Source organism: Bos taurus, chromosome 18 (genome assembly GCF_002263795.3).
Source record: "Bos taurus isolate L1 Dominette 01449 registration number 42190680 breed Hereford chromosome 18, ARS-UCD2.0, whole genome shotgun sequence".
NCBI classification, from domain to species: Eukaryota; Metazoa; Chordata; class Mammalia; order Artiodactyla; family Bovidae; genus Bos; species Bos taurus.
Window position 1 is genome coordinate 41,058,307 of NC_037345.1, and position 25,586 is coordinate 41,083,892.

The following is a 25,586-nucleotide window of genomic DNA, read 5'->3' on the forward strand; positions in this document are numbered from 1 at the left end:
TCTCTCTCCTGCATTGCAGGCAAATTCTTTACTGTCTGAGCCACCAGGGAAGACCTTTTATATCAGATCATATCAGTCGCTCAGTCGTGTCCAACTCTTTGCGACCCCATGAATCGTGGCACGCCAGGCCTCCCTATCCATCACCAACTCCCGGAGTTCACTCAGACTCACGTCCATCGAGTCAGTGATGCCATCCAGCCATCTCATCCTCTGTCGTCCCCTTCTCCTCCTGCCCCCAATCCCTCCCAGCATCAGGGTCTTTTCCAATGAATCAAGTCTTCGCATGAGGTGGCCAAAGTACTGGAGTTTCAGCTTTAGCATCATTCCCTCCAAAGAAATCCTAGGGCTGATCTTCTTCAGAATGAACTGGTTGGATGTTCTTGCAGTCCAAGGGACTCTCAAGAGTCTTTTCCAACACCACAGTTCAAAAGCATCAATTCCTCGGCGCTCAGCCTTCTTCACAGTCCAACTCTCACATCCATACATGACCACAGGAAAAACCATAGCCTTGAGTAGACGAACCTTTGTTGGCAAAGTAATGTCTCGCTTTTGAATATGCTATCTGGGTTGGCCATAACTTTCCTTCCAAGGAGTAAGTGTCTTTTAATTTCATGGCTGCAGTCACCGTCTGTAGTGATTTTGGAACCCAGAAAAATAAAGTCTGACACTGTTTCCACTGTTTCCCCATTTATTTCCCATGAAGTGGTGGGACCGGATGCCATGATCTTCGTTTTCTGAATGTTGAGCTTTAAGCCAACTTTTTCACTCTCCACTTTCACTTATTTATATATATATATAGAGAGAGAGAGAGAGAGAGAGGGCAGGAGGAGAAGGGGGTGACAGAGGATGAGATGGTTGGTTGGCATCAGCGACTCAATGAACATGAGTTTGAACAAATTCTGGGACATAATGAAGGACAGAGAAGCCTGGCATGTTGCAGTCTATGTGACCGCAAAGAGTCAGATATGTCTTAGCAACTGAACAACAATAAATACGTATGTATATACACACATCAGTATACATAAGTTTGCATGCTAAGTGTGCATGCTATGTCGCTTCAGTCATGTCCACTCTTTTCGACTCTTAAGGACTGTAGCCCTCCAGGCTCCTCTTTCCATGGGGATTCTCCAGGCAAGAATACTGGAGTGGGTTGCTGTGCCCTCCTCCAGGAGATCTTCCTGACCTAGGGATTGAACCTGCATCTCCTCTGACTCCTGCACTGGAGGCAGAGTCTTTACCGCTGAGCCACTGGAGAAGCCCTATATACATATATACACATCAATATACATATACACACCTATCTATATATATCTGAAAGTGAAAGTCGCTCAGTCGTGTCTGACTCTGTGCGACCCCATGGACTAAACAGTCCATGGAATTCTCCAGCCAGAATACTGGAGTGGGTAGTCTTTGCCTTTTCCAGGGGATCTTCCTAACCCAGGGATCGAACCCAGGTCTCCCACATTGAGGGTGGATTCTTTACCAGCTGAGCCACAAGGGAAACCCTTATATATATGTATGTATGTATATATATATGTCTATATACCTATACCTAATAGACTCTTGAGAGTCCCTTGGACTGCAAGGAGGTCCAACCAGTCCATTCTGAAGGAGATCAGCCCTGGGTGTTCTTTGGAAGGAATGATGCTAAAGCTGAAACTCCAGTACTTTGGCCACCTCATGCGAAGAGTTGACTCATTGGAAAAGACTCTGATGCTGGGAGGGATTGGGGGCAGGGGAGAAGGGGATGACAGAAGATGAGACGGCTGGATGGCATCACCGACTTGATGGACGTGAGTTTGAGTGAACTCCGGGAGTTGGTGATGGACAGGGAGGCCTGGCATGCTGCAATTCATGGGGTCGCAAAGAGTCGGACACGACTGAGCGACTGAACTGAACTGAATGTATATATATAGAGAAAGAGAGAGGTCTTTATTATAAGGAATTGGCTCACTTGATTATATACATACATACATCAATATACATATACATATATATCTATATATATACACACACATATATACATCTGTATACCTAATATGTATATATATAGAGAGAGGTCTTTGTTATAAAGAATTGGCTCAATTGATTATATACATAATATACACATCAATATGCATATACACACATATCTATATATATCTACATATATATGTATATAATCACATCTATATACATTATATATAGAGAGAGAGAGAAAGAGAGAGATCTTTATTATAAGGAATTGGCTCACTTGATTATGGAGGCTGATTAAGGGTCCAGTGTGTCTGTTTTGTGCAGGAGATTGGCAGGTACTGATCAGTTCCTGAAAGGCTGGAGGGGTCTGCCTTCCCCACAAGCCCCAGAAGGATATAACACCCCATGACCTGCAGCCAGCAGCTGGAGGCCCAGGACAGGGGATGGTGTAAATTCCCATCTGAATCCAAAGGCTTGGAAAGCAAGAGGGCTGATGTTTAAGTCCTAGTCTGAGATGGAGTCCCAAGACAGGAGAAGACTAGCCTCCCAGCTCAAAGAGAGAGCTCCCTGTTCAGATTTGTTCTATTCAAGACTTCAGCAGATTGGGTAAGGCGCCCCACCCCCCCCGCCCCCACACTGGGGAAGGCAATCTTCTTTCTCAGTCTACACTTCAAATGTTAATCTCGTCCAGAAATACCCTCACAGGCACATCCAGAATAGTGTTTGACCAAACATTTGGGCAACCTGTGGCCCTATCGAGTTGATGCATAAAAGTAACCATTGCAGAGATGCATCAGCAAACACTTAGTCATCCATGTAGCAGGAGGCAGGGAGGCCCCCAGGTTGCCCTTGACTGAGGCCAGCCTGTCATTTCATTAACAGCTGCCTCCAAAAGCACTCCATCCATTTCCTCACTTCCCCTTCCTCCAGGGAGCACCTTGGGGATACCCTGAGGGGTCCAGTGTGTCTGTTTTGTGCAGGAGATTGGCAGGTACTGATCAGTTCCTGAAAGGCTGGAGGGGTTGCGTTCCCCACAAGCCCCAGAAGGATATAACACCCCATGTGTTGGCCCACCTGTGTGTTGGGTGTCCAAGGTGATGCCTGCTGTCTCAGGAATGACCAGTACCGAGAAATGTGCTAAGCAACCTCACTCATGAAAACTTGGAGGCACTAAAGTTCAGAGACTAATTAAAAATAAATCTCATTAGTTTTTGTCCCCTCTCAAAGTATGCGCGTGGTTTATTAATCTGGTTTTGATTTGCTGCATGTGCGGCTCTGGCCCAGAGTTGGGAACCTCTTTATGGGACTAGATTTGCACAGGGAAGCCAGCAGTGGTTCTCTGGGGATCTCAGGGTGGGCTAAGGGGCATGCCCAGCACTGCCCAGCCTTCTGGGTGCTTCCTCCATGATGCGGCGGCTGGGTGGGACGCACAGGGTGCCCTCCTCGGGTCTCACCTGCATTCTTGGCACCAGGCATGAGTGTCCGTTGCCTGATGGGTCTGAAGGAAACGGTGGGGGTGAGAAGGGGGTGAGAGGGGGCGAGAGCCCCCCCTGGGGGAGAGGCAGACCCTGGGGGTTTTCTTGCTTCATGACTGAGGCTGTCTACACAGCATGACAGCAACCGACTGCCGCAGAAAAATTCAGCCAACGAGGGTAATCCAGCAACGACAGGGGTAGTCACTGTCCCTCACTTTCTGTGCACTCCTATGAGCAAACGCTGTGCTAAGTGGGGCTCACTGCTCATGGATTATTGTTATTCACCCCTTAATCCTCACAGCACCTTGGAGACCAGGTTCCACCCCTCCCATCCCACCCCCACGTCTCCTCCCCTCCTCATCCCCCTTGCAAGGGAGGGAGCTGAGCCTCAGAGACGTGAGGTTACCTACTCGGAGTTGCCCAGCATTGACTACAGACCGTAATTCAGACCTGCCTTGTTTAGAATCCCATTCTTTTAACCACTGTGCTGTACTGCTATTTTTACTGTTCTGGGTGAACTTTTGGCTTGTTTTAGGGAATTAATGCAACATTTCTTTGACAGCGTGTGTCCACACCATAACCAGCGGGAGGAAAGGAGGTGACTTGTACCCACAAGGTGTGTTGACGCAGCCTTTCGGCGATTTAAAAGGGAAGTACTGTGCACCCTGGCTCCTCCCCTCCCCTAACTCAGCCTGGCCTGAGGCCCCCTTGACCCGGCTTGCCTCCGTTTACCCTTCGCACGAGGAGCTTAGGGAGGTGGTGAGGCAGGGGCATGGCCACAGGGGCTGGTGGAGGCGCCCTGGTCCCAGCGTGGAAGGTGGGGTGGCGTAGATGCTGACCTCATGGAGAAGATAAACTCCCACTGCCTTTCTGGAAATTGCCTTTCAACTAAGCACCGACTGGTATGCAGATGTGGGTGGGATGAAAGTTCAGCCACCTAAGCCAGGCGCCTTACACCTGATGTGCACACACAGCGCTTACCTTTGATGCGTCTGTATTTCCTGGTCTAGGCCAGGTAACCAGGCTGTTTTAACATTTATAAAAGCACTTTGAATAAATGTTCAAGAAAAAGGATTGGTTAAAATGGGCGCGCTTCCCATTTCCTTTTCTAAAAGGAGAGTGTGACTTGTTGTTCTTCGAGGGGGACAGCCACCTGCGTAATGATGAAAAAACAAAAGACCCGCTTGCCCAAAAGGACATGATTCCGTTTTTTCTTTTTGTTTTGAATTAAAATTCCATCGTTTCTCTAAGATGAACTAAAAGCCCATTTTCTTCCTCCACAGTCCCCCATCCTTGCTTTTCTTGCCTTAATGACATCCCAAACTTTTGTTGAAAATAATTGATTGAATTTAAATTTCCTTAAAAGTTTAAGAGGTAATGTTACAGTATAAATTTCCTACCAAACACTAAGTAGGGAAATATCCATTAGTGAAATTAACTACAGTTTCTAGGTAGCTAACAATGTGCCGTATACAGTAGGGCATGGCTAATGAACACTGCAGTGGGTGATATTTCATTATACAAATTAATGCTCACATTTTAATGGGAAAGTCACATAATGAATCTCGGCTTCAGTGACAGCAATTAGAGACACAGATTGTCCCCTTCTGGACAAGGCACTGTTTAGCAATAAGCAGCTGTGTGAAAAGTCTTCAGGTTTACAACATATATATGCTTTGGGGGAATTAGTGTACAATTTATATTAATGTACTGAAGCTTCGCTGCAAAGGCACCACCATATTTATCTCTCCTGGTATTAACTAAGTAAAGATATGTAGAAAGACTAAATAAATATCAAATAGAGGATGCAAATACGGAAAAATATTCGGTTACCCAACTTAAAAGCAAAGACACTTTTGGGGTTTAACACACAGACACAAAAGTTAGAAACACGAAGCCCTTCTTAAAAGCTTGATAAAGGGATTTCCAAAGAGAATAAAATGAATCCCCCTGTCATCTTTGGAAAAGTGCTATAGGGAACTTGCTCTGAACAGTTCCAGAATAACTCCCCAGAACAGTGAAGTTTCCTCGAATATCAAGTGCAAAGTGAGGCTCAGAATGATGAAAGACATGACCATGTAAAAATAGGTACAGTGAACTAATTAAACCACTGGTCGTATATTTCTTAAAATTTATGATACAACGACTTGGAGATGTTATCAATGATATTCCAAAATTGAATATACATCTTATGCCATGTGTCAGTGGGTAGCTGGTTTAATGTAAGATGGTTCCAATAATTTCACTAGTCCATGAAATGATGAACTGGTGATTTTTAAATTTATTATGCCTTTTCTAGCAAAACTTTCTTTTCTGGCAATGCATTGTTTGGGACCACATCCTATTCCTTTAACATATTGTGAGAAGTTTCCCCACAGAAAGGCGCCCCCACTGTCTATCCTGCTTTCCTCAGTGGGTGAAGGGCTCAACACTCATCGTGCTTTTCCCAGACACAAGTTTCATAGACCAGATGCAGTCTGCAGAGTAGGGTCCTTGGCTTGAAAAAGTGTTTAAGTGCATGCCATTATTTAATAACTGGGATATTGCATGTAGAAATCTGGAGGTGAGACATTCCTTACACAGTCAGAGGTCCTAGTATTCGCTGCTGATGGCATTGGGTGACAGCTCCCCTCCAGGAGAGAGGGGTGGCCCCCACCTCACTTTTTCACATATCATCTTTTGGGTTCTGAAAGCATCTGTGTGTGGCTCCTTCAACAAGCAGATGCAAAGATATTGAACCCAAACATCATGGAGGTGACCAGAGGGCTCATGTTGCCCTGGAGGCCCAGGGCGAGTTGTCTGATCCCCCGAGTAGATTTGGACTCATTATGGGCCTAAGTGGACAATCATTCAAGTGGACAGAGCTGCTGGCAGGGTCTGAGGTTGCCTGGGCCACAGGGCTGCACAGAACGCCTTTCCAAGCCTCGCACAGAGCCCGGCCCGTAGAAGAGGGCTGGGTGGCCCACTGACCCGCCCCTTGGCAGAAGCCTGGGGCTTTGTCAAAGCCAGCCTAGTGCAGGCCAGACGGGGTGACGCTGACTAAGGAGTGGCTCCCGGCATGGGACTCGGCATTTTTCTGTCAAGCAAGCTGCAGAGCGGACCTTGACTGCACCTCAGAGCACTGAATGTGCTGATGGTTTCTCCCACACAGTCCAGGCCACTGTTGTGAGACGTTTGCCTCCCGAGCATACCGAAATGTGCCCTCAGGGAGGCTGGGCAACAGCTGGGATGTTTGCAGTAGAAACAAATCCCTGGCGCGACCAGGATTCCCCAGGGGATATGCTCACCCCCCCCCCCCACCCCCATCCTGGTCTGCTGGCCAGAAACGCACCCAGCCGGGGCTGGCAGTGGTCTCAGAAGCATTTCCTTGTCCCCTTTGTGATGATGAAGCCCAGGAGAGCCAAGGAAAGGCTTCAAGGCAGAGGGCAATAGTGGTTATTACACATTAGGGATTATAAAGAAAGTAAAACTGGGTTTGTGTTCATTTTTGAAGCATCTAGTTTGTGGGTTTATCCCATGGAACTCACTCTGGAGCATTTATCTGGGGGACTGGGTGGGGGGGGTATTCACCTAAACAAAGCCCCTCAGGAACTTGGAGGTGAAGCCACACGGAGAAGCCCACCGCTGAGGGCTCTTCCAGGATGTGCTCAGGGGAAGTGCACGAGGGCTTTCTAGAACCTCTGCAGTCGAAATAGCCCTTGAGGACTCTATTAAGTGGCCCTGAATTTACCAGGGCCTGGTCAGTCCTGGGTGTTCTTTGGAAGGAGTGATGCTAAAGCTGAAACTCCAGTACTTTGGCCACCTCATGCGAAGAGTTGACTCATTGGAAAAGACTCTGATGCTGGGAGGGATTAGGAGCAGGAGGAGAAGGGGACGACAGAGGATGAGATGGCTGGATGGCATCACTGACTCGATGGACGTGAGTTTGAGTGAACTCCGGGAGTTGGTGGTGGACAGGAAGGCCTGGCATGCTGCGATTCATGGGGTCACAAAGAGTTGGACATGACTGAGCGACTGAACTGAACTGAACTGGACCCTTGGAGACTCAAGTACTAGGAACGAACTATCCTTGTGTCTCAACTGTGGTCTTTCTCCCCTGAAACAGTGGAGGTCGAAGCCTACTTGGAAAAAGAGCAGTGGGTCAAGTGAAAAGATCCTCTCCTACATTGTGTGACGTGTGTGTGTGTGTGATTTGTGGTATGTATGTGATGTCTTTGTGTATGTGTGTGTGTGTGCGGTGTGTGTGTGGTATCTGTGTGTGTGAATGTGTGTGTTGCATGTGTATGATACATATATAGTATCTGTGTGTGTAGTTGTGTGGTGTGTGTGTAGGGGGTTTGTGTGGCATCTGTATGTGTGTGTGTGGTGTGTGATGTGATGTGCGGTATATGTGTGGTGTCTGTGTGTGTGTAGTTGTGTGGTGTGTGTATTCTGTCTCTGTGTATATGTGTGTGTGGAGTGTGTGTGGTATGTGCATGGTGTCTGTGTGTGTGTGAATGTGTGTATGTGTATATATGTAGTGTCTCTGTGTGTGTGGTTGTATGCTATGTGTGTGGTGTCTGTGTGATGTGTGGTGTGTGTAGTGTGGTGTATGTAATGTGGTGTGTGTGATGTGATGTGTGGGGTGTATATGGTATCTGTGTGTGTATGTGCTGAGTTGTGTGTGTGGTATGTGTGGTGTGATGTGTGCTATGTGTGTGTGGTGTTTGTAATGTGATGCGTGGGTTGTGTGTGGTGTGTGTGTGTGTGATGTGTGTGTGGGGGATTGTGTGGTATCTATATGTGTGTGTGCTATGTGGTATGTATGTGTGATGTGATGTGTGGTATGTGTGGTGTGTGTGTGTGTGGTGTGTAATATGTTGTGTGGGTTGTGTGTGGTGTGTGTGTGTGGTATGTGTGTGTTGGAGATTGTGTGGTATCTGTATGTGTGTGTGCTGTGCAGTATGTATGTGTGATGTGATGTGTGGTGTGTGTGTGGTGTGGTGTGTGTAATGTGATATGTGGGGTGTATATGGTATCTGTGTGTGTGTGTATGTGTGTGCTGAGTTGTGTGTGTGTGTGGTGTTTGTAATGTGATGTGTGGGTTGTGTGTGGTATGTATGTGTGATGTGATGTGTGGTATGTGTGGTATCTGTATGTGTGTGTGCTGTGTGGTATGTATGTGTGATGTGAGGTGTGTGTGTATGTGGTGTGTGATATGTGTACAGTGTCTGTGGGGTGTGTGTGTGTGGTGTGTAATATGTTGTGTGGGTTGTGTGTGGTATGTGTGTGTGATGTGTGGTATCTGTACAATGTCTGTGTGTGTGGTGTTTGTAATGTGATGTGTGGGTTGTGTGTGGTATGTATGTGTGACATGATGTATGGTATGTGTGGTGTGTGTGTGCGTGGTGTGTAATGTGTTGTGTGGGTTGTGTGTGGTGTGTGTGTGGTGTGTAATGTGTGGGGTGTGTGGGGTGTGTAATGTGTTGTGTGTGCTGTGTGTGGGGGGGTGTGTAATGTGTGGGTTGTGTGTGGTGTGTGTGTGATGTGTGGCATGTGTACAGTGTCTGTGTGTGAATGTGGTGTGTGTGTGTACTGTGTGTGGTGTGCCTCCCACTCTAATCGCTCTGCTGTGTCTCCTCTCCTCCCCTGTGAGAGCAGGGCTCTTATCTTTTTGGTTCTCCACTTAGTCTCCAGCACCAAGTACAGTACTTGGTGGGTAGGGACTTGCTCATTCCATCAGAGACTGTGTGAATGAATCTGTGTGTTTCTGGGTGTGCAGTTGCATACATGTATGGACATTTTTGTCTCTGGCATCATTCAGGAAACTTGGTTTGGCTCTGGACACGACCTTTAGAATTGACATAATGCCACAGAGAACACGTGCTCCAACTTGCAACATTACAGGTCAAGGAAGCCAAGGTCCCAAGATGAGAATCCTGTGTCTGTCCCAGACTCTCCAAACGCCTCCTAGGGTCCAGAGGGTCAGATTCGCTCCTCTGCCGCTTGGTCCCACAGCATCCACCTAGAAGGGCAGTTCCCAGGGAGGCTCCTTGTAGGGGTTCTCCACCCAGGCTCAATAGAGGGTCACGTGAGGGGGCCTTTGCCCACTTCAGGCCAACCCCAAAGGCCAATCTGCCCCAGGAACTTCTGGAAGTAAAGGTGGAACCAGTTATCAGCACTTTCTAAAGCTCCTCAAGCAGTTCCACTCTGATTTTTCAAAATGTAACATTTACACTGTTGGCATCAAAATCATCAGGGACACCTACGGAACCACCCACTTCTGCCCCCCTCCCCTGAATCCAGGGAAACAGAACTGCTGTGCCTTGGGTCCCGGGACGGGTGTTTTAAACTCCCTTGGGGGTTCTAATTCTCAGTACAGTCTGAGAACCGCTGCTCCAGTGAGTGTTTGAAATGTGTGTCCCTTGGAAATCGACACACATCCCCCAAGCATCCTTGCAGTTGGCCAGGAAAGGCAGCCCCACCCCACCAGGCGTGGAGGGAAGCCCTGCTTTCTCCCTCTGCAGCTCCTGCTGATGGATGCCCATGCATGCTCTGCACACCCTTTGCCAGATGCGCTTAATCGTTTCCAGGTGCATTTTTGAAATGCATCCTGAGTCTCATCCAGTACCTGCAGGCACCTTTGCCAGCTCTCACTGCCGGGCCATCCCCCAGGCCTTACAGCAACCCATGGACCAGGATACGAATTCTTTATCAGGCTTTCCTGCCACAAGCCCCACAGTCCCCTCCCCCCACCCCTGCCCCTCAGCTTCAGGGGCTGCCTCTGCTGCAACTGGCACTGGACTTCTATGTCAGCCTAGAAGTACCCCATCCACAACGCCCATCCCGCAGAGAGTTCCCTAGTCTCCAGTGAAATGTCACACAGCAGTGGCTGAAGGGAATTGGAGCCTATCATGGGCATTGACTTCAAGAACTGGGAAGTGGTGCCTTAAGCCATTTGTACCTCTGCATCAAAGGGGACTGAGTCTTCCTGTAGATCCATGTCACTGGTCTTGAGAAAGAGAGTCCCAGCTGGGTCCTCTCTGATGTGTCCCGGGGAACCTTCAGCTGCACGTAGGTGGGAAAGAGAAGTACACAGCCACCGTTTGATGAGGCAGGTACAGCTTCTCCAAGGCTAGAGCACACAGTCTGGAGGTGACATGGAGTCCTCTGTCAGAACTCGGGCTGGTGGTCCTCTTATTTACAAAATCCATGCATCCTCCCCCGCCCCTAATAAGTATATTACCCCAAAATACCCTGTGCCTGGAGACTGCGAATCCGGCATCGTCTGAGACTAGACATGGTCAAACGTCTCCAGAATACACCATTCACCCTTGACTTGCTGTTGCTTTAGATCACTGTTTTACAACAGAACAGAGGAAGTGGTGGGGAATGCCTGAGTTTCCTTGGAGAAATAATTGTGATTATTGACAGAGTGCTGTTGTAAACAAGGAACCCGGACAGTCCCATTCCTTCCAGAGAGCTTTTCGATTCCAAGGTCCAGAGAAGACCCTGGACTGTGTACCAATTCTTAGAATATATTTAAATTCACATTTGTTTGCCCTCCTCTCTTTTCCTCTCCTACAATGCAAGCAGGTCTCGGTTGTATGTCATGGTATTTTTTTCCATAGTGGAAAGAACAATAGAAGTTGTGTGTTGGATTTAAATAAATATTTAATTCATGAAAATGATCTTATATGTTTTAAAACAGTCTTTAAAGCTATTTTTATTCTCTAGAAAGCGCTTATTATAGGTAAATTACACATTTTACTACCGGAGCATTAGGTTTGCCATTAGTACAAATTTAAGGCACTACAAAAACCAGTAGATAATGTTAATTTCAAATACAGAAACTAAATATATTTTGTGCCTTTTTATTACTCATTTTCTTTTAAGTTTTATTGACTGCTTTTTATCTTAACTATATGTCTTTACATGCTGCAATCATAATGCACTGTAATGGTATTAATATTTTATAGAATCGGTATTTATAGTTCTTTATTTAGAAACAATGAAGTAGGTCTGCAGATATCTGAGCCCGTCTGGAATGGTGCCCTCCAAATAATGATAAATTACTTGTGCAGTATGCCATTTGCTAATTATATCCATGATTTACTGCAGAGCAAGACTTAAATCATTCATTTCAGTCTTGCGTAACAGTGCCATAAAATTTTTAGGTTTAAAAATGGTTTCCATGTGTATAATTTAAACAAATTTTAGAGCTATTGTATACACAAAATATTGCAACCACCCATTTGTTACATACTTTGTCTTTTTAAACTTCTACTTTTAATAATCACTGTGGTTGAAATTATTATGCTTAATTTTCATAATCATAGCTTTTAAATCTACAGCCGTTTTCACATGTTAGATAAAGAAAAAGATAGCTAATTGTGTGTAGATAGTATGTCATTCCTGAATAGTCCCAAATGGTACAAAATCATTAAAAAAGCTTAAGAGTACGAATTATTCTTCTATTAAAAAACAGTTGTTCTCTAACTAATTATTAGTTTGAGCTGCTTTGTTTCCAAGAACAAATGTTGATCCTTCTAGCCTTGTTCAGCACACCAAAATGAAATTAACACTTTTTTTTTTTCTCCTTATACCAAAATCTTGCAGGTGAGAAACCCTACAAATGTCCCCACTGTGATTATGCCGGTACCCAGTCAGCTTCCTTAAAATACCACCTCGAACGGCACCACCGGGAGCGGCAGAACGGAGCTGGGCCACTGTCTGGGCAGCCCCCGAGCCAAGACCACAGGGACGAGCTGTCCAACAAAGCCGCTCTGTTTATCAGGCCAGACATCCTGCGGGGCGCCTTCAAGGGTCTCCCCGGAATCGACTTCAGAGGTGGCCCTGCGTCTCAGCAGTGGACGTCAGGAGTGCTCTCATCCGGAGATCACACAGGACAGGCCAGTGGCATGTCTTCTGAGGCTCCTTCAGACACCCTGAAAGGCACTGACCTTCCTTCCAAAAGTACCCACTTCTCCGAAATCGGGAGAGCTTATCAAAGTATCGTGAACAACGGTGTGAATTTCCAAGGGTCCTTGCAGGCGTTCATGGACAGCTTTGTCCTAAGCTCCCTGAAGAAGGAGAAGGACTTGAAGGACAAAGCCCTCTCTGACCCTCCTTCCATGAAGGTCCATGGGGTGGACGGTGGTGAGGAGAAGGTGGGCGGCAAGGTGGCCCCCAGGAAGTCTGAGAAGTCTCAGTACGAGCCCCTGGACTTGTCTGTGCGGCCGGACGCTGCCTCCCTCCCGGGCTCCTCGGTGACTGTGCAAGACAGCATTGCGTGGCACGGCTGCTTGTTTTGTGCTTTCACAACGTCCTCTATGGAGCTGATGGCCCTTCATCTCCAGGCCAACCACCTGGGCAAAGCGAAACGCAAAGATAACACTATCGGGGTGACAGTCAATTGCAAAGACCAAGCCCGGGAGGCCAGTAAAGCGGCCTTGCTGCCCTCGGTACAATCAAACAAAGAGATGGCGCTTTCCACCATGATGGGACCTCTAGACTCGGCTTCCGAGAAGATGGCCCAAGGACAGGTCAAAGAGACCCTGGGGGAGCAGAAGGGCGGCCCATGGCCCAGCCACGTGGACCCCTCGTTCTGTAGCTTCCCATCAGACTTCTACAAGCAGTTCAGTGTTTACCCAGGCCTGCTGGGCTCGGGGGCCGCCAGCTCCTGCCCCAACAGGGAGCCCGACGGGAAGGCCCACTCCGAAGATGACGCCCCGATCCTGATCCCCGAAACCACAAATAAGAACACTACTGATGACCTCTCGGACATCGCCTCCTCGGAGGACATGGACTCCTCCAAGGGAGAAAACAACGAGGAAGAGGATATTGACACAGAGCCGGAGGTGATGAGCAAGCCGCCTGCCCTGAGCAAGGACGGGGGCGGCGACAGCGGGGATGGCCTGCTGCCCACGGGCGCCCCACAGCCTGTCCAGGGACTGGTCTCCCCTCTGCCCCAGGCGTCGGAGAAGCAGTGGCACAGCCCGGGCCTTCTTCCAGCCCAGGACCCCACGGCGGGCCTGCCCAAGCCGGAGCGGGGGCCCCAGGGCCTGGAGAAGCCGATGAACGTGCTGTCGGTCCTCAGGGCCTATAGCTCTGATGGCTTAGCAGCCTTTAACGGACTTGCAAATAGCACAGCAAATTCTGGATGTATCAAGAGGCCAGACTTGTGTGGTAAGTTTTAGAATCCTCTTCCTTTAGTTCATTTCCCAAAAACATCAGTGCTGATTTGTGTATTTTTTTAAAATGGGGTAGATTTATCCATGAGCAGATTCTGAACTACACATAAAATACCCCCAACTATGCGGTATACGCAATGCAGACAATCATGAGAGTCAAATTCATTTAGAAAGTGTTGGACCTCGTACTTTCGTGTTTCAATTTGCATTATTGTGATCGGAAATGCCTGTACTGAAGGCGTGGAGAAGGGGGCGGGGTCTCACCGCATGAACTACTCCTCTGTTTTTTAATCCATAACTTGAGGGGGACAGGAAAAACTTAAAAAACAAAAAGAAAAAGAGACCTGGGAACTTGCAAACTTTTCAGTCTTTTCAACTTACACATAAGATGCCTAAAGACAATTCCTTACTGCTTTGCTAAGCCAAATCTGCTTTCTGAAACTTTTCTTTATAATGACTTAGAGGATACTAAAATCATATCACACTAACGACAATGTAGAAATAAAGTGACCCGCTCTCCAAATAGGGAGATGGTTGTGGGGTATTTGTGATTCATCTTCAGACATATCAAATGGCAGTTACTGTGACTTTGGCCTTCTATTATTGCCTTCTGTCTGTCTGTCTCTTCACCCATCTGTCTGTTGTTCTAACAAGAAGTGTACATTATGAAGTCCCTGGTTAGCAGTGTTGTGATCCTGTCTGTCTTGGATTTATGCCTGCCTGATCTTGTTAGCAAATTGGCAATTCTTTACTTCCTTAAAGAATATGTTTACTCCAAAGTAATTCCAGATCTTAAAAAGTAATGCTAGATTTGAAGCCTAGAACTGCATCAAATGAATGTCGGTGTGGGCAGGGAGGATCAAAGTCATTCTCTTGGCACCCAGATATTCTTATTTGAAAGTCTTTCTCCAAACTGAAGCTCAGTGTGTTATTTCCAGCCCCAAATTTCCCCACTAGAGACAAATGACCATGGTATCGTCCCATCTGTAGCCCACGAATGCATTTCTGTGACATTACTTGTTCAAAAACAGAAAGAAAGTAGGAAGGGAGGGAGGAAGCAAGGAAAGAAGGACAAGAGGGAGGAAGCAAGGAAGGGAAAAAGGAAGGGAGGGAGGGAGCAAAGATCCTATTTAACTTCTGAATCCTGACATTCCTTTTAGCACAGAGCGGGATTCAGCAAGCTGGATTCAGTGCATAATTTAAATTGATATATTTCTTTTTCTCTCTCCTTCCCTAATTCACTAAGAACTGGATCAAGCAGTCAGAAATATTTTTTGAATTGTCAAAAATCACTAAATGGATTTCTGACAGCTCAAAAAAATATTGACAGTTCTTTATGCTGAATGATTCATAAGGCCCCATTAACCAACACCCCCAGATCTATTTTTAGTCACATACAATTCATTACTTTTGAAGCTGTTAAAAACAATATTTAAAGGAAGGAGAAAAGGGTTTCATGTCAGTCCAATTTTTTTTTTTTTCTTTTCTTCCAGGGGAGCGATGTTTGTCTTTTTTTTTTTTTTTTATTGTTGTTTTAAGTTTGTGATTGGAGTGCTTTCTTTTTCATTGTTGTTTGGGGATTTTTTTTTTTTTAAGTCTATTTTCAGTTCTTTCAAATACCTACGTAGGACCATAGTTCCTGCCAGGAATCCATGCATCAGAAAAGATCAAAACCTGGCATGTTTATAAGCTCATTATTATTGAAATGAGCTCATATTACCCCTATTAATTTTCCCATCGTCCTATCAACGCCAAAGGAAGGCTGCCTGCCTTTGAGGAAGCATGCCTGCTTGTGTCCTTTTGCACCAGGCGAGGGTGGAGGGGAAGCGGTGTCAGGGAGCCCTTTCCTCTGAGCTGAAGCTCTCAGGCCCTTCTCCCCCTCCCCAAATAGCAGCTCACCACACTCCCCTGACATTTCTAGGGTACCAGCAAAAGCTTTGCTTAGTCAGCCTTTCAGCCACTGGGTGACAGCCTGAGATGTAAGTTGCAGCCCCTGTCCTGAAAGGGGAGTGAAGACCCTCAGCCCAGCCAGGCTCCAGGGTACCTGGTTGCTTCCCAGTGGGGCATCCAGGTCCCACTACTCCACCTTGAACTCATGGTAAGATGCCAAAAGTAACTCCAGCCCAAAAATGCCGATTTTTAGAGAGCACAAGTTCTGCATTTCATTTACCCTCATTTCTTCTGCATCCTCTTGCTTAGTTTGGGAGCAGGCAAGAAAGGCCCCTCCCTGGCCTCTGTATTTGATGGGGTAGGGGGATGTCTCGACTCTGTCCATTTCTCATTCCCCTCTCCCACGCCGGCCTACCATAATCAAAATCCTCTTCTTGATTTCTTACTGGCTGTTGTGACATGGGAGGGCCAGGCATATTCATCCTTCCTAAAAACTGATATCTGGGAGGAAAACTTAAACTCACTGAGCTACAGAGGGGGCATTTGGGGGCATTTTTCTTCCTGCCTGGTCTACTGTCTTCTTAGCATTGCAAAAAGCACAGATGATAGTTGAAAACCTCAAACTCCCATTGGCTTGACTTTGCCAAGGTGGATATGATATTGGCACAAGGAATCAAATATTCTTAATGTTTATTCCCTCCTCTCTGCTCCACTCAGAATAGATATGGGTTTTCAAACAGGCCCACCAGCTTGATAGCTGGTTTCCTCAAGAAGCTGGGCTTTGCACAACCAAGAGTTATTCTGATAGTTCTTATCTCAAGAGAGTTTGGCATTTGATTTTGCCTGGTTGCTGCTGCTAAGTTGCTTCAGTCGTATCTGACTCTGTGCGACCCCATGGACTGCAGCCTACCAGGCTTCACCGTCCATGGGATTCTCCAGGCAAGAACACTGGAGTGGGTTACCATTTCCTTCTCCAACGCATGAAAGTGGAAAGTCAAAGTGAAGTCGCTCAGTCGTGTCCAACTCTTAGCGACCCCATGGACTGCAGCCTACCAGGCTCCTCCATCCATGGGATTTTCCAGGCAACAGTACTGGAGTGGGGTGCCATTGCCTTCTTCTTTGCCTGGTTAGTAAACCCAAACCTCCACTTTGATGCCCCTAGAAACAGGCTTGTCGGAGGAGCTAATGCCCATCTGTATCTATTCTCATGGGTGTAAAACTGTTGGGAGAAGCATCAGAAAAGATCTTGTTCAAGTCATGTAGAGCCCCCTCTGCACCAGAGCTCAGTGGCTCTGCTGACACAGGCTGGTGAGTGGAGAAGGGGCCTTTAACCCTCAGTTTGTGGGTGATCCTCACGTTGTAGGCTCTACTTCTGGATTCTTAATTCTGCATGCCTGCTTTCTAACTTTTAGAGCTCTGGTCCTACATCCCTTCATGTCATAGGCCTGGGGTCTTGGCCTGTGTGTGCTGTCCACTCCTAGGCAATGCAGAGGTGAGAGACAACCAGGAGAAAGGCCATCCCAGCCAGCTGGGTAGGGGAGGCATGCAGCATTTGCCAACTGAGAGCTCGAGCGTGAATTTCTAAAGATCAGAGACGTGTTACAGATGATCCTAAGAAGGTGACTGAGCCATCTTGGATTAAACTGAAGGGCATGCGTTGTTGGCTTCTAGAGTGAGTCAGGTCCCACTCTGGGCCTGATCGCATTACAGGAAATCCTGCTCCAATCAAAGTCCCCATTTCCAGGCTCCAGGCATGGCCCACCTTTCTTCATTCTGTAGAAGAGCATAATGTACAAGGACACTCCCATGCCGTGGGAGAACTTGGGTGTGCCCTTGGTTTTGTTAGAGTGGATTTGACCTTGGTCTTGTAATGGGACAGGATCCATGCGACTATCTAATAAGAGGGGCCAGGGCAGACCAGGGCAGCATTCATATCCACTGAAAAGACAAGGCAGACAGCTCCTTTGTCCAGCTTGAGAAATCTGATGAACTGTTGGATCAGCCAGTAGCTTGGATATCTGAGAGTGCTCTGGTGGGCCCCAGACCACACAGAGGTGGGTCTGCACAACACCTGTGGGCCTGGCTGCATGGCCCACAGAACTTGCTTCACTCCAGAGTTTGTGGATTTGAAGAGCAACCACTACTTTTATTTTTGAACCCTAGATGGATGACTGGGTACCATGATGTGTTGAGCAGAGTTTGCTCTATGTTCTTTGGTGAGCCCCAAAGTAGGGTTGATGGTGAAGAACTAAAGTCAAATTAAGGGAAAGGGAGTGAGCAGGGTACAACCCCCTTACTCTTGGAGTTACCAACCCTCAGGGAAGCCCAGCTGAGTGAGGAGAATCTAGCAGCTTGTCTGTGGTAGGCCTGAGGTCCTTGTACAGTGGCTCCCAGACCGAGTGACCCACTGAGCCTGGGAGGAAGCAAGTGAGAAGGCAGGGTCTTTAACAGCAATTGATTCAGTATTCCCAATTAGGGGGCAACTGGCTTCCCTGACCCAAATTATGTCTGAGACCAAGAATTCTCTCATGGCAATGGGAGAATAAGGAGCCCCCCTTCCTGGAAAAAAAAAAAAAAAGACAGGTTTCAAAAAGCTCTGTGCCTCATGTATTCTAAAATGTCTGATGGCATGATAGGAGCTCAACTCTTTTTGAAATGTGACTTCTGTACTCCAAAAACCTTGTTGATTTCTCAGCGTAGGCAGTCTGAAAATATTCACCGTTTTACCAGCTATACAGTGTAGAGCAGGGGTAGGCAACTACTTTCCTAGGTTAGCGAGTGAACCCATTAGGCTTGCAGGCTCTGTGGTCTCTGCTGGGCAGCACAAAGCAGCCAGCAAGCAATAAGGAAACAAATGGGCATGCCTGCATTCCAGTAAGCTTCATTTACTGACACAGGCAGTGGGCTAGAATTGGCCCAGGGGTCCTAGTTTGTCCGCCCCTGCTCGAGTATAAAGAAGGTTGCATTGCTGTGGTCATCCCTAGAAAAGATATGTGAAAACCATCCTCTGCAACCCCACCGGCCTGTGAGATGATGCGGGCAGGACTCGGGTCAGCAGCTGCAACATTCCATCTATTGCCGTTTAATGCCAGAGATGCAGGAGACTTTCTGAGAGTGAGAGGGGCCTTGTAGACCTACATAGCCTGGAGTAGTTTTTTCTGGAAGGTCACATCTCTGTCTGTGTGTAAAAGACTTGTAGGAGAACACCCTTCTCCATGACTCATGCCGGGTTCAGGGCTGCCACCATCACAGCCAAAGCAGGCAGACAAGAAAGACACAGGAGCTCTTTGATGGACAGAACCGTAAGGATAAAAAGAGATGATGGAGGTAGAAGAGCTTGGATAAATGGAGCTGATATTTTCTAGAAGAGATGATGTCCACATTAGGCTATCACAAGTAGGTGATGTCACTGCCCAAACATCTTTGGGTTGCAATTGTCCCTTTTAGCACTGAGCAGGTACAAATCTTACATTCCATCAAGGTTATGGAGACACATTTTATTTCCTCATGTCTGCCATGCCAAGTCACTGATGGCTATTTCTTGGTATGTGGGAATGTTAGCTTGGAAGGCAGTTCTGGCAATTTAGTGGTGACATCCCATCACTGTGGTCACACCCTTCCAGTTTCTACCCAGTTCGCCTCCTGATAGAAAGCTGGTGCTTCAGAGTAGGAAGTGTCTTACCACCTCAGGCTTTGGCTAAGAAATGGCAAATGTCTGTGGTTAGTCAGGGGTTTCCAAGCGAGCTGTGGCTGGCGTGTGTGCCACTGTGAACACTGCATATGTATGTATGAAGGCACCCAAGCACAAGCTCCCGGTGCATAGCCTATGATAGGTGGTACGTTTTTTGGTCTCGTGGATAATTCTAAGTTTTAAGGTGTGGCCCTGAAGCCAACAGGTTCTAATGGAGAAAGAAAATTAGTTAAATGGCACAGAAAGAGAACCACCAAATTGAAATCTACCAAGTGTACAGGTGCCCAAGTTCAGCCAACACTTGGGAGTGCAGTGAGCCTAGGAGGCCCAGGGAATCTCTGCCATAGGGTCTTGTCTCTAGAGCTGCCATGCTTTATTTAAAGCCAAATGAGCAATTATCCTCCTCTTCTCTTCTTCCTGAGCTGACTCTTACTATCAGCTTACAGACACTGTGGATAAAGCACAACTTTTGCACTCCCTTTCTTTGCCCAATTTTATCATTTCCAGGTTGGCTGTTGACTTCCATTGTCCAGCCTGCCCCCAGTCATAGTGCATGTCCAGGGCCTGACGTTAGACCTCAGTAGGGAGGACCAGTTGGCTTGTTCTGAAGTCCAGGGGCAGATCCTTTCAGTTAATGCAAATCACCGCCCCATCCTGCCTGCTCTGCCCCTGCGCTGGCTGCAGAGCCTTTCCCTTTGTCTCTGGTGGGACAATGTACAGGTGCTATCCCCTTGGGTCTCCCACAGAAACCAGCGCCCTGGACAGGCTCTCCCCTGGCCCCATCCAGAGCCTCACCGGGTGCGGCCTCTTTGGATGACAGCCCTCTCCAAACTCTTTCGGCATTCTACTCCTCCTCCCTTTCCTTCTGTTTAAATTAAATGGGAATGCCACTGATGTGATGTCGTTTGCACTGCAGGATGACAGAACTGTTGTGTGAATACCATTGTATTTGCCAAATGGTCCACTCGTCATTTCAGAACAAACAAATGGATGGTGTCTGTAAGTCGGCAAACACTGGTGACATTTAGCCTTGTTTATGTTCCTTTCCTTTTGCTGCATATTTTTGGCTCCAAAAGCTACTGTCTGAATCAACAGTGCCTCCGAAGCAGAAGTCTGGTAGCTTTCATTTTGGTTGCCGTATCCATGTTCTCTTCGGATCGCATGATACCTGTTGCCCAGGATCAAGCCTGGGTTGGGAGAAGAGACCAACCAAACTCTTTGGTTCAAAACATACATGCCTGTATACAGTAATTTTTCCTCCCCAATGATGACTTCAAATTGGGAGAGAGGAGGAGAATGCCAAGTGAAGAGAGTGTTGTCAGAATGGACATCCACATCCCTGGGGAAATGCAAGTTCTCCAGGCAGGCCCAGCCACCGCCATGTGCAATAGGAGCAGGGTGACCCTATGTGTATCTTGAGTGCTTTGGGGGACCCTGGGCTTAAGCTTTGGGGTCTGCCTTCTGAGGCTGCTGAATCAAAGTGGTGGTTGGCATGGACAGCCATCTAGCTACAGACATCTTAGCTGCTGAAGGAATCAGGTTCTTTCTTCTTTTTATTCAGATGTTATGTGCCAAGCCCAGGTTTCAAATAAGTAGTAATTATCTCCTATTTCTTAGTTCTGATCAACAGCGCCTCTGCATCTAATTGCCAACCTGCTCTAATCACATAGACTATTCTTGCTTTAGCCAGAGATGGAAGGACCAAATTTTATAAATATTGCTTTATTGTCATCATTCCATTAAACAATTAGGGAGTGTGGCCCTGCCCTTGCTTTCAAATGCCTCTAGCCCACATGGTTTCTGGATTGTTTAATGAATCTGCACATTTTCTTGCAGGTAAGTGACACCCCCTGTTCTAGTCGGTCTAGCTGGATTTGCCCTTGTCTGTTCGTGCTCCTCGGTGGCTCTCTGCAGCTTGTTAATCGTGTAAAGTCAAGAGAAGAATGTATACACATATGTGTGTTGAATAAATAATTACTATTGGCATAGGTATGTGTATACACCACCAACCTACAGTATATATAGCAAAGAATCAGGGAGACTAAAAATACTGCCCCATATGTTCCACTATTAGCGAAGGATGGTGAAGGCTTAGTAACCTGAGCGAGAGAGAAAATTCCCTCTGAGTCATGAATTCTGCAGAACAAACACGGGTGGATTGGAGTCCCTTCACCTGTGGAAACCCTGTTGGGGGGGCTTCCGCTCAGCACAGCTTCTAGAAGCGGGCCCTGTGATGGTCTCGGCATTACTGCTTGTGTCCGATTGTCCTGTATTTTGTAACACTTTAGAAGAATACAGAAAAGTGCAGTAATTCTCTTTCTCCATAGTATTTAAGCAGTAATATTGCTAGTTTAATATTGTGTCAGGTCGTCACGTTAACCAGGAACAGATGACGGTAAAATACCAGTGAACAGCACCTCAACATCTACTCCTTAAAAACGGTGATTGAAGCAAAATGTGTAAACTTGTACTGGGTTATCGTGTGCTTTGGAATAGAGTATTGTTGAAGTAATTAGAAGATATATGAAGGTGTTCCTGGTAATGAAGGCATGTAAGTTATAATAATTGTAGCTTTCTGAATAAGTGTCAAACTATATCTCTAAGTGTGCTGTATGCTGAGTTACAAGTTAGGTCATTTATGAATGGAATGTAAAACAATACTAAAAATGCTTCAATAACTTATCTTGGTATTGCTAATAAAAAAAGCTGTGAAACATTAGTGCAGTTTTGAGTCATTATGTTAATTCACTCCGCAACACCCTCCACCCTTGACATCCCTCTGTCTGTTGGAAGCCTCAACAGGACATTCAGGGAAGCTAGAGGTGCTGTCCCATGGGCTGTTTGCTGGGTCACCTGCCATATTTTCCACCCATCTTTAGGAGGCTCCAAGAGTCACAGCTCCTAAACATACAAATGTCAAGGCACCTCCCCATTGGGTGGGGTGACCGTGGTGGGTTTGGGGAGAGCATCTGTGTGCACAAGCGTCTCTCGGGTGGGTGATCAGACCCCACGACAGCTCACAGGCCCCGTGTCCCTCATCCCCCATGTGGAGGACGACACACGCCTGGCCTTGGTCCAGCAAACTTTACCATTTTCTTTCCGTCCTGTGAAGCATAGTTTTCCATGGAGAGGCCCTTGGAATTGCTGGAGTGTGCAACTTCATCCACTGTGATATTTTGGTCGCGCCCTTGTCTGTTGTAACAGGCTTCTGCCAGCTCCGCCCCCACCCCCATCACAGCAGGAGGCACAAAGCAAGGATTTCACTTTTCTTTTGTGATCGCTTAGGTTTTTTTTTTTTTTTCGTCCATGAGCTGGACTTCAGGCACTTGCCACTTCAACAGTGTTACCAAGCTTCTCTAATTGGGCGTGTTTTGTAAACTTCTAAATTCCATGCACATGCTGCTGCGTGGCTAACTGGTCCTGGGGGTGGGGGAGGTATTATCATTGTTTGACAGAATCCCAAGCCCCAAGCATGGTCCCCCCTTCTCCAGATAAATGAAGTGTCCTGTGTACAAGGGAACGGAAGCCCAGAAGCGTCCACTGGAACATACCTGGCCCATCAGTAGGTCAACCTTGTCACCTTGACTGCTGAAAACATTCCCTTCAGTAGGTCTCATGGAAATTGTTCAAGTAACCCCGAAGACCATAGAGTACAGGATTAGGTTGTGTCTTATTGGAGATAAGAAGTGAAAGTGAGAGATTCTGAAAACAGGATACTGTTCCATGAAGCTGAGAACATGCATTGTGGGTTCTGATGGAAAACTTGGTGGACGCCCACATGCCTAGCCAAGGTATAGCGAGTGACCCCAGCCACATTCACCTGGACCAGCTTTGACCAGCAGTGTGTAGGCAGAGCCTGAACTGAAAGAAAGACTCCGGGGGTTTGGGGATCTCATCTTTGTTTCCAATACCACCTGAGTCTGGGGAACTGCCCTGGGACAAGAATTCATCCCTGCCCTTTCCTGGGTCCCTGATGGCTCCATGAGCCCTGCATCACCTCCTCACACACACCAAGCCTCTGTGAGCCTGTTCTCTCCACCGGGGCCTGAAGCCACGTTGGGTTTTAGAAGCTACCTTTGCAGCTCCCAAGGAGGGGCTCACCACTATCCACTCTGTGAAGGGGCACCCTCTTTACCCCTTGGCCAGGGTGCAGTGGGGACCAGAGGGCTCTGTTGAAGGGCCCGGGGTTGAACACATAGTCCCTGGCACTGTTCTTCATTTACGGTCATGTTGTACACTGTGGGAACCCTTGCCGAGACCACCATTCCAGCAGGGAAGGGGCTGGGAGTCCAGTGCAGCGTGAACGGCCAGGTCTTGGCAACAGAGGCAGAACCGCTGCAGGAAACAGATCATCCTGGCTCCTTGTGCTGACGGCAGGAAAGTTCCCTGGAGCCCCCCATCCAGGCGTCTATTTCCCTCTTCCCTCCACGAGGGCTCGATTTCCCTAACGGGGTCTCCATATTTCCACTTCGAAAGCAGGGGTATTTCCTGGGTTGCTCCCCCAGGGGAGCTTCTCAAGCTTAGAGGAGACATTTGTGGATTCTCTCCTCCAATTCTTTATGACCCGCCCCCAGCCTCCTACCCTCTCTCATTTCACAACCCTCCCTCCTCTGCCCCCTTCTTCCCCACCTCCCTCTCATCCCCCTGCCTCTGGGAAAGAACTCCTTTCTCACCAGCTGAATGTTCTTGGGAACATCCTGTCTGTGGCTGTGAGGGAGCTGGGTGCATCCAGGCCTCCTGGATGAGCTGACTTCATTTCACAGCTCAGCGTGGGGGCCGGCGGTCCTGTTTCTGGAAGCCTGCCTCCCCCTCCCCATCCCCACATGGCATTACAAAAAGCGCAACCTGTTTGGACTCAGATTTGGGGCAACCCCAAGCATCCCCTATGACTCTACCCTTGGCCTTAAAGCCTAGACCCTTCTAAGCAAGGACGGCCCACTGGTCTGAGGTGGAAAGAGGGGAAAGGAGTTTCAAGGAGGTAACTGTGCCATGAGGTGGGATAGACTGAGGGGGAGAAGGCTTGTGCAGCTCATGGTGAAAACTAGTCTTCAAGTCCACTTCTTCAATTACTCATGTTTTGAAGAAACTCAGATGTTTTGGTGGAGGGGAAAAGAGTCCAAATTTTGGGAGACGATTTCTTCTTACCTATAGTCACTTTTTCTCAAAGAAACATCATGATGAGTGAATTACAGCCCTAAGTATGCAGCTCAACATGTACAGTGTTATCTGTGCAGGAGCGGATTTTGTCTCTAGAGCAAACTGCATTCTCAAGGTTAAAGTTGGGGAACTCTGCACAGCAGTTTCATGAGCAAAAGTCTCCATCTGTGCACCCAGAAATTGGCTGGCTGTATGAAGGGTTTGTCGTTCATGCTCTTTGTAGAGTTGTTCAGACATACCCATCTAATGGTAACCCACTGCTCACAAGGTTAAGTTTTCTTTTTGAACTTCTGTTGTTGTCGAATTAATATAATATACTCTCAATTATCCACAGAAAAGGAGAAAGGCAACCAAGCGGGGAAAGCAAATTTGCAATTAATTTACCAAATTATTGCTCTTTTTATATGATGGACAAGTTGCTTTTCTCTTTGGAACTCAAGTGTTTCGTATGTCCTGGGGGGAGGGCTGGGGCAGTCGCAAGAACAAGCCACCCAACTTGTCCCTGCACCTAGGGACCAGGTGGAGGCAGGTGTCTTACTGGGGTGCAGAGGCCTCAAGGTTTAACTGGGGGTTCACAGAATGTTGGCCTCTTTCTTGTCAATGCGAGTCCATTAATCTTCTCAATCTTTCTAGAGCCCATGGCTGACCTACTCAGGGTCTCACCAGAGCAGAGCCTGACATGAGCGCGGTGCAGTTTGTTGAGGTGGGGGGGGCAGTCCTGGGAGGCATGTTTGAGGGTGCTGACAGAGCTGCCACTTATCAGGGACTAGGCATTGTCCCCTGGGATCCTCTAGGACATGATGTGACATTCACCTCAGAATGACCCCTGAGGGCTGAAGAAGCTGGGGCATTTATCCACCAGCTCTGCAACTCTCAGTAGTTGAGAGTCACTACAGCTCACCCTGGAGAAGGCAATGGCACCCCACTCCAGTACTCTTGCCTGGAAAAGCCCATGGATGGAGGAGCCTGGTGGGCTGGAGTCCATGGGATCACTATGAGTCAGACACAACTGAGCAACTTCACTTTCACTTTTCACTTTCATGCATTGGAGAAGGAAATGGCAACCCACTCCAGTGTTCTTGCCTGGAGAATCCCAGGGACGGGGGAGCCTGGTGGGCTGCTGTCTATGGCGTCGCATAAAGTCGGACATGACTGAAGCGACTTAGCAGCAGCAGCTGCTCACCCAACAGCGAAACAGTCACAATCAAAGAGAAACAAGAGGCCACTGGCATCCTGGGGAGCCAG

At 47.5% G+C, this 25,586-nt stretch overlaps 1 protein-coding gene across 18 annotated transcripts in view; it reads left to right on the forward strand.

Annotated features, from left to right (window-relative positions):
- ZNF536 (zinc finger protein 536) overlaps positions 1–25,586 on the forward strand; it is a 448,340-nt gene that overhangs the window by 284,431 nt on the left and 138,323 nt on the right. For 14 of the 18 annotated variants that reach the window (XM_059877488.1, XM_024979020.2, XM_024979014.2 and 11 more), the window contains 2 exons: positions 3,994–4,047; positions 12,030–13,598. In XM_059877488.1, coding sequence (XP_059733471.1) covers positions 3,994–4,047; positions 12,030–13,598 — 1,623 coding nt within the window. Of the gene's footprint in view, positions 1–3,993; positions 4,048–12,029; positions 13,599–20,100; positions 21,904–25,586 lie in introns of those variants that run through there. The other 4 variants (XM_024979024.2, XM_024979023.2, XM_015475844.3 and 1 more) reach the window with 4 other exon arrangements.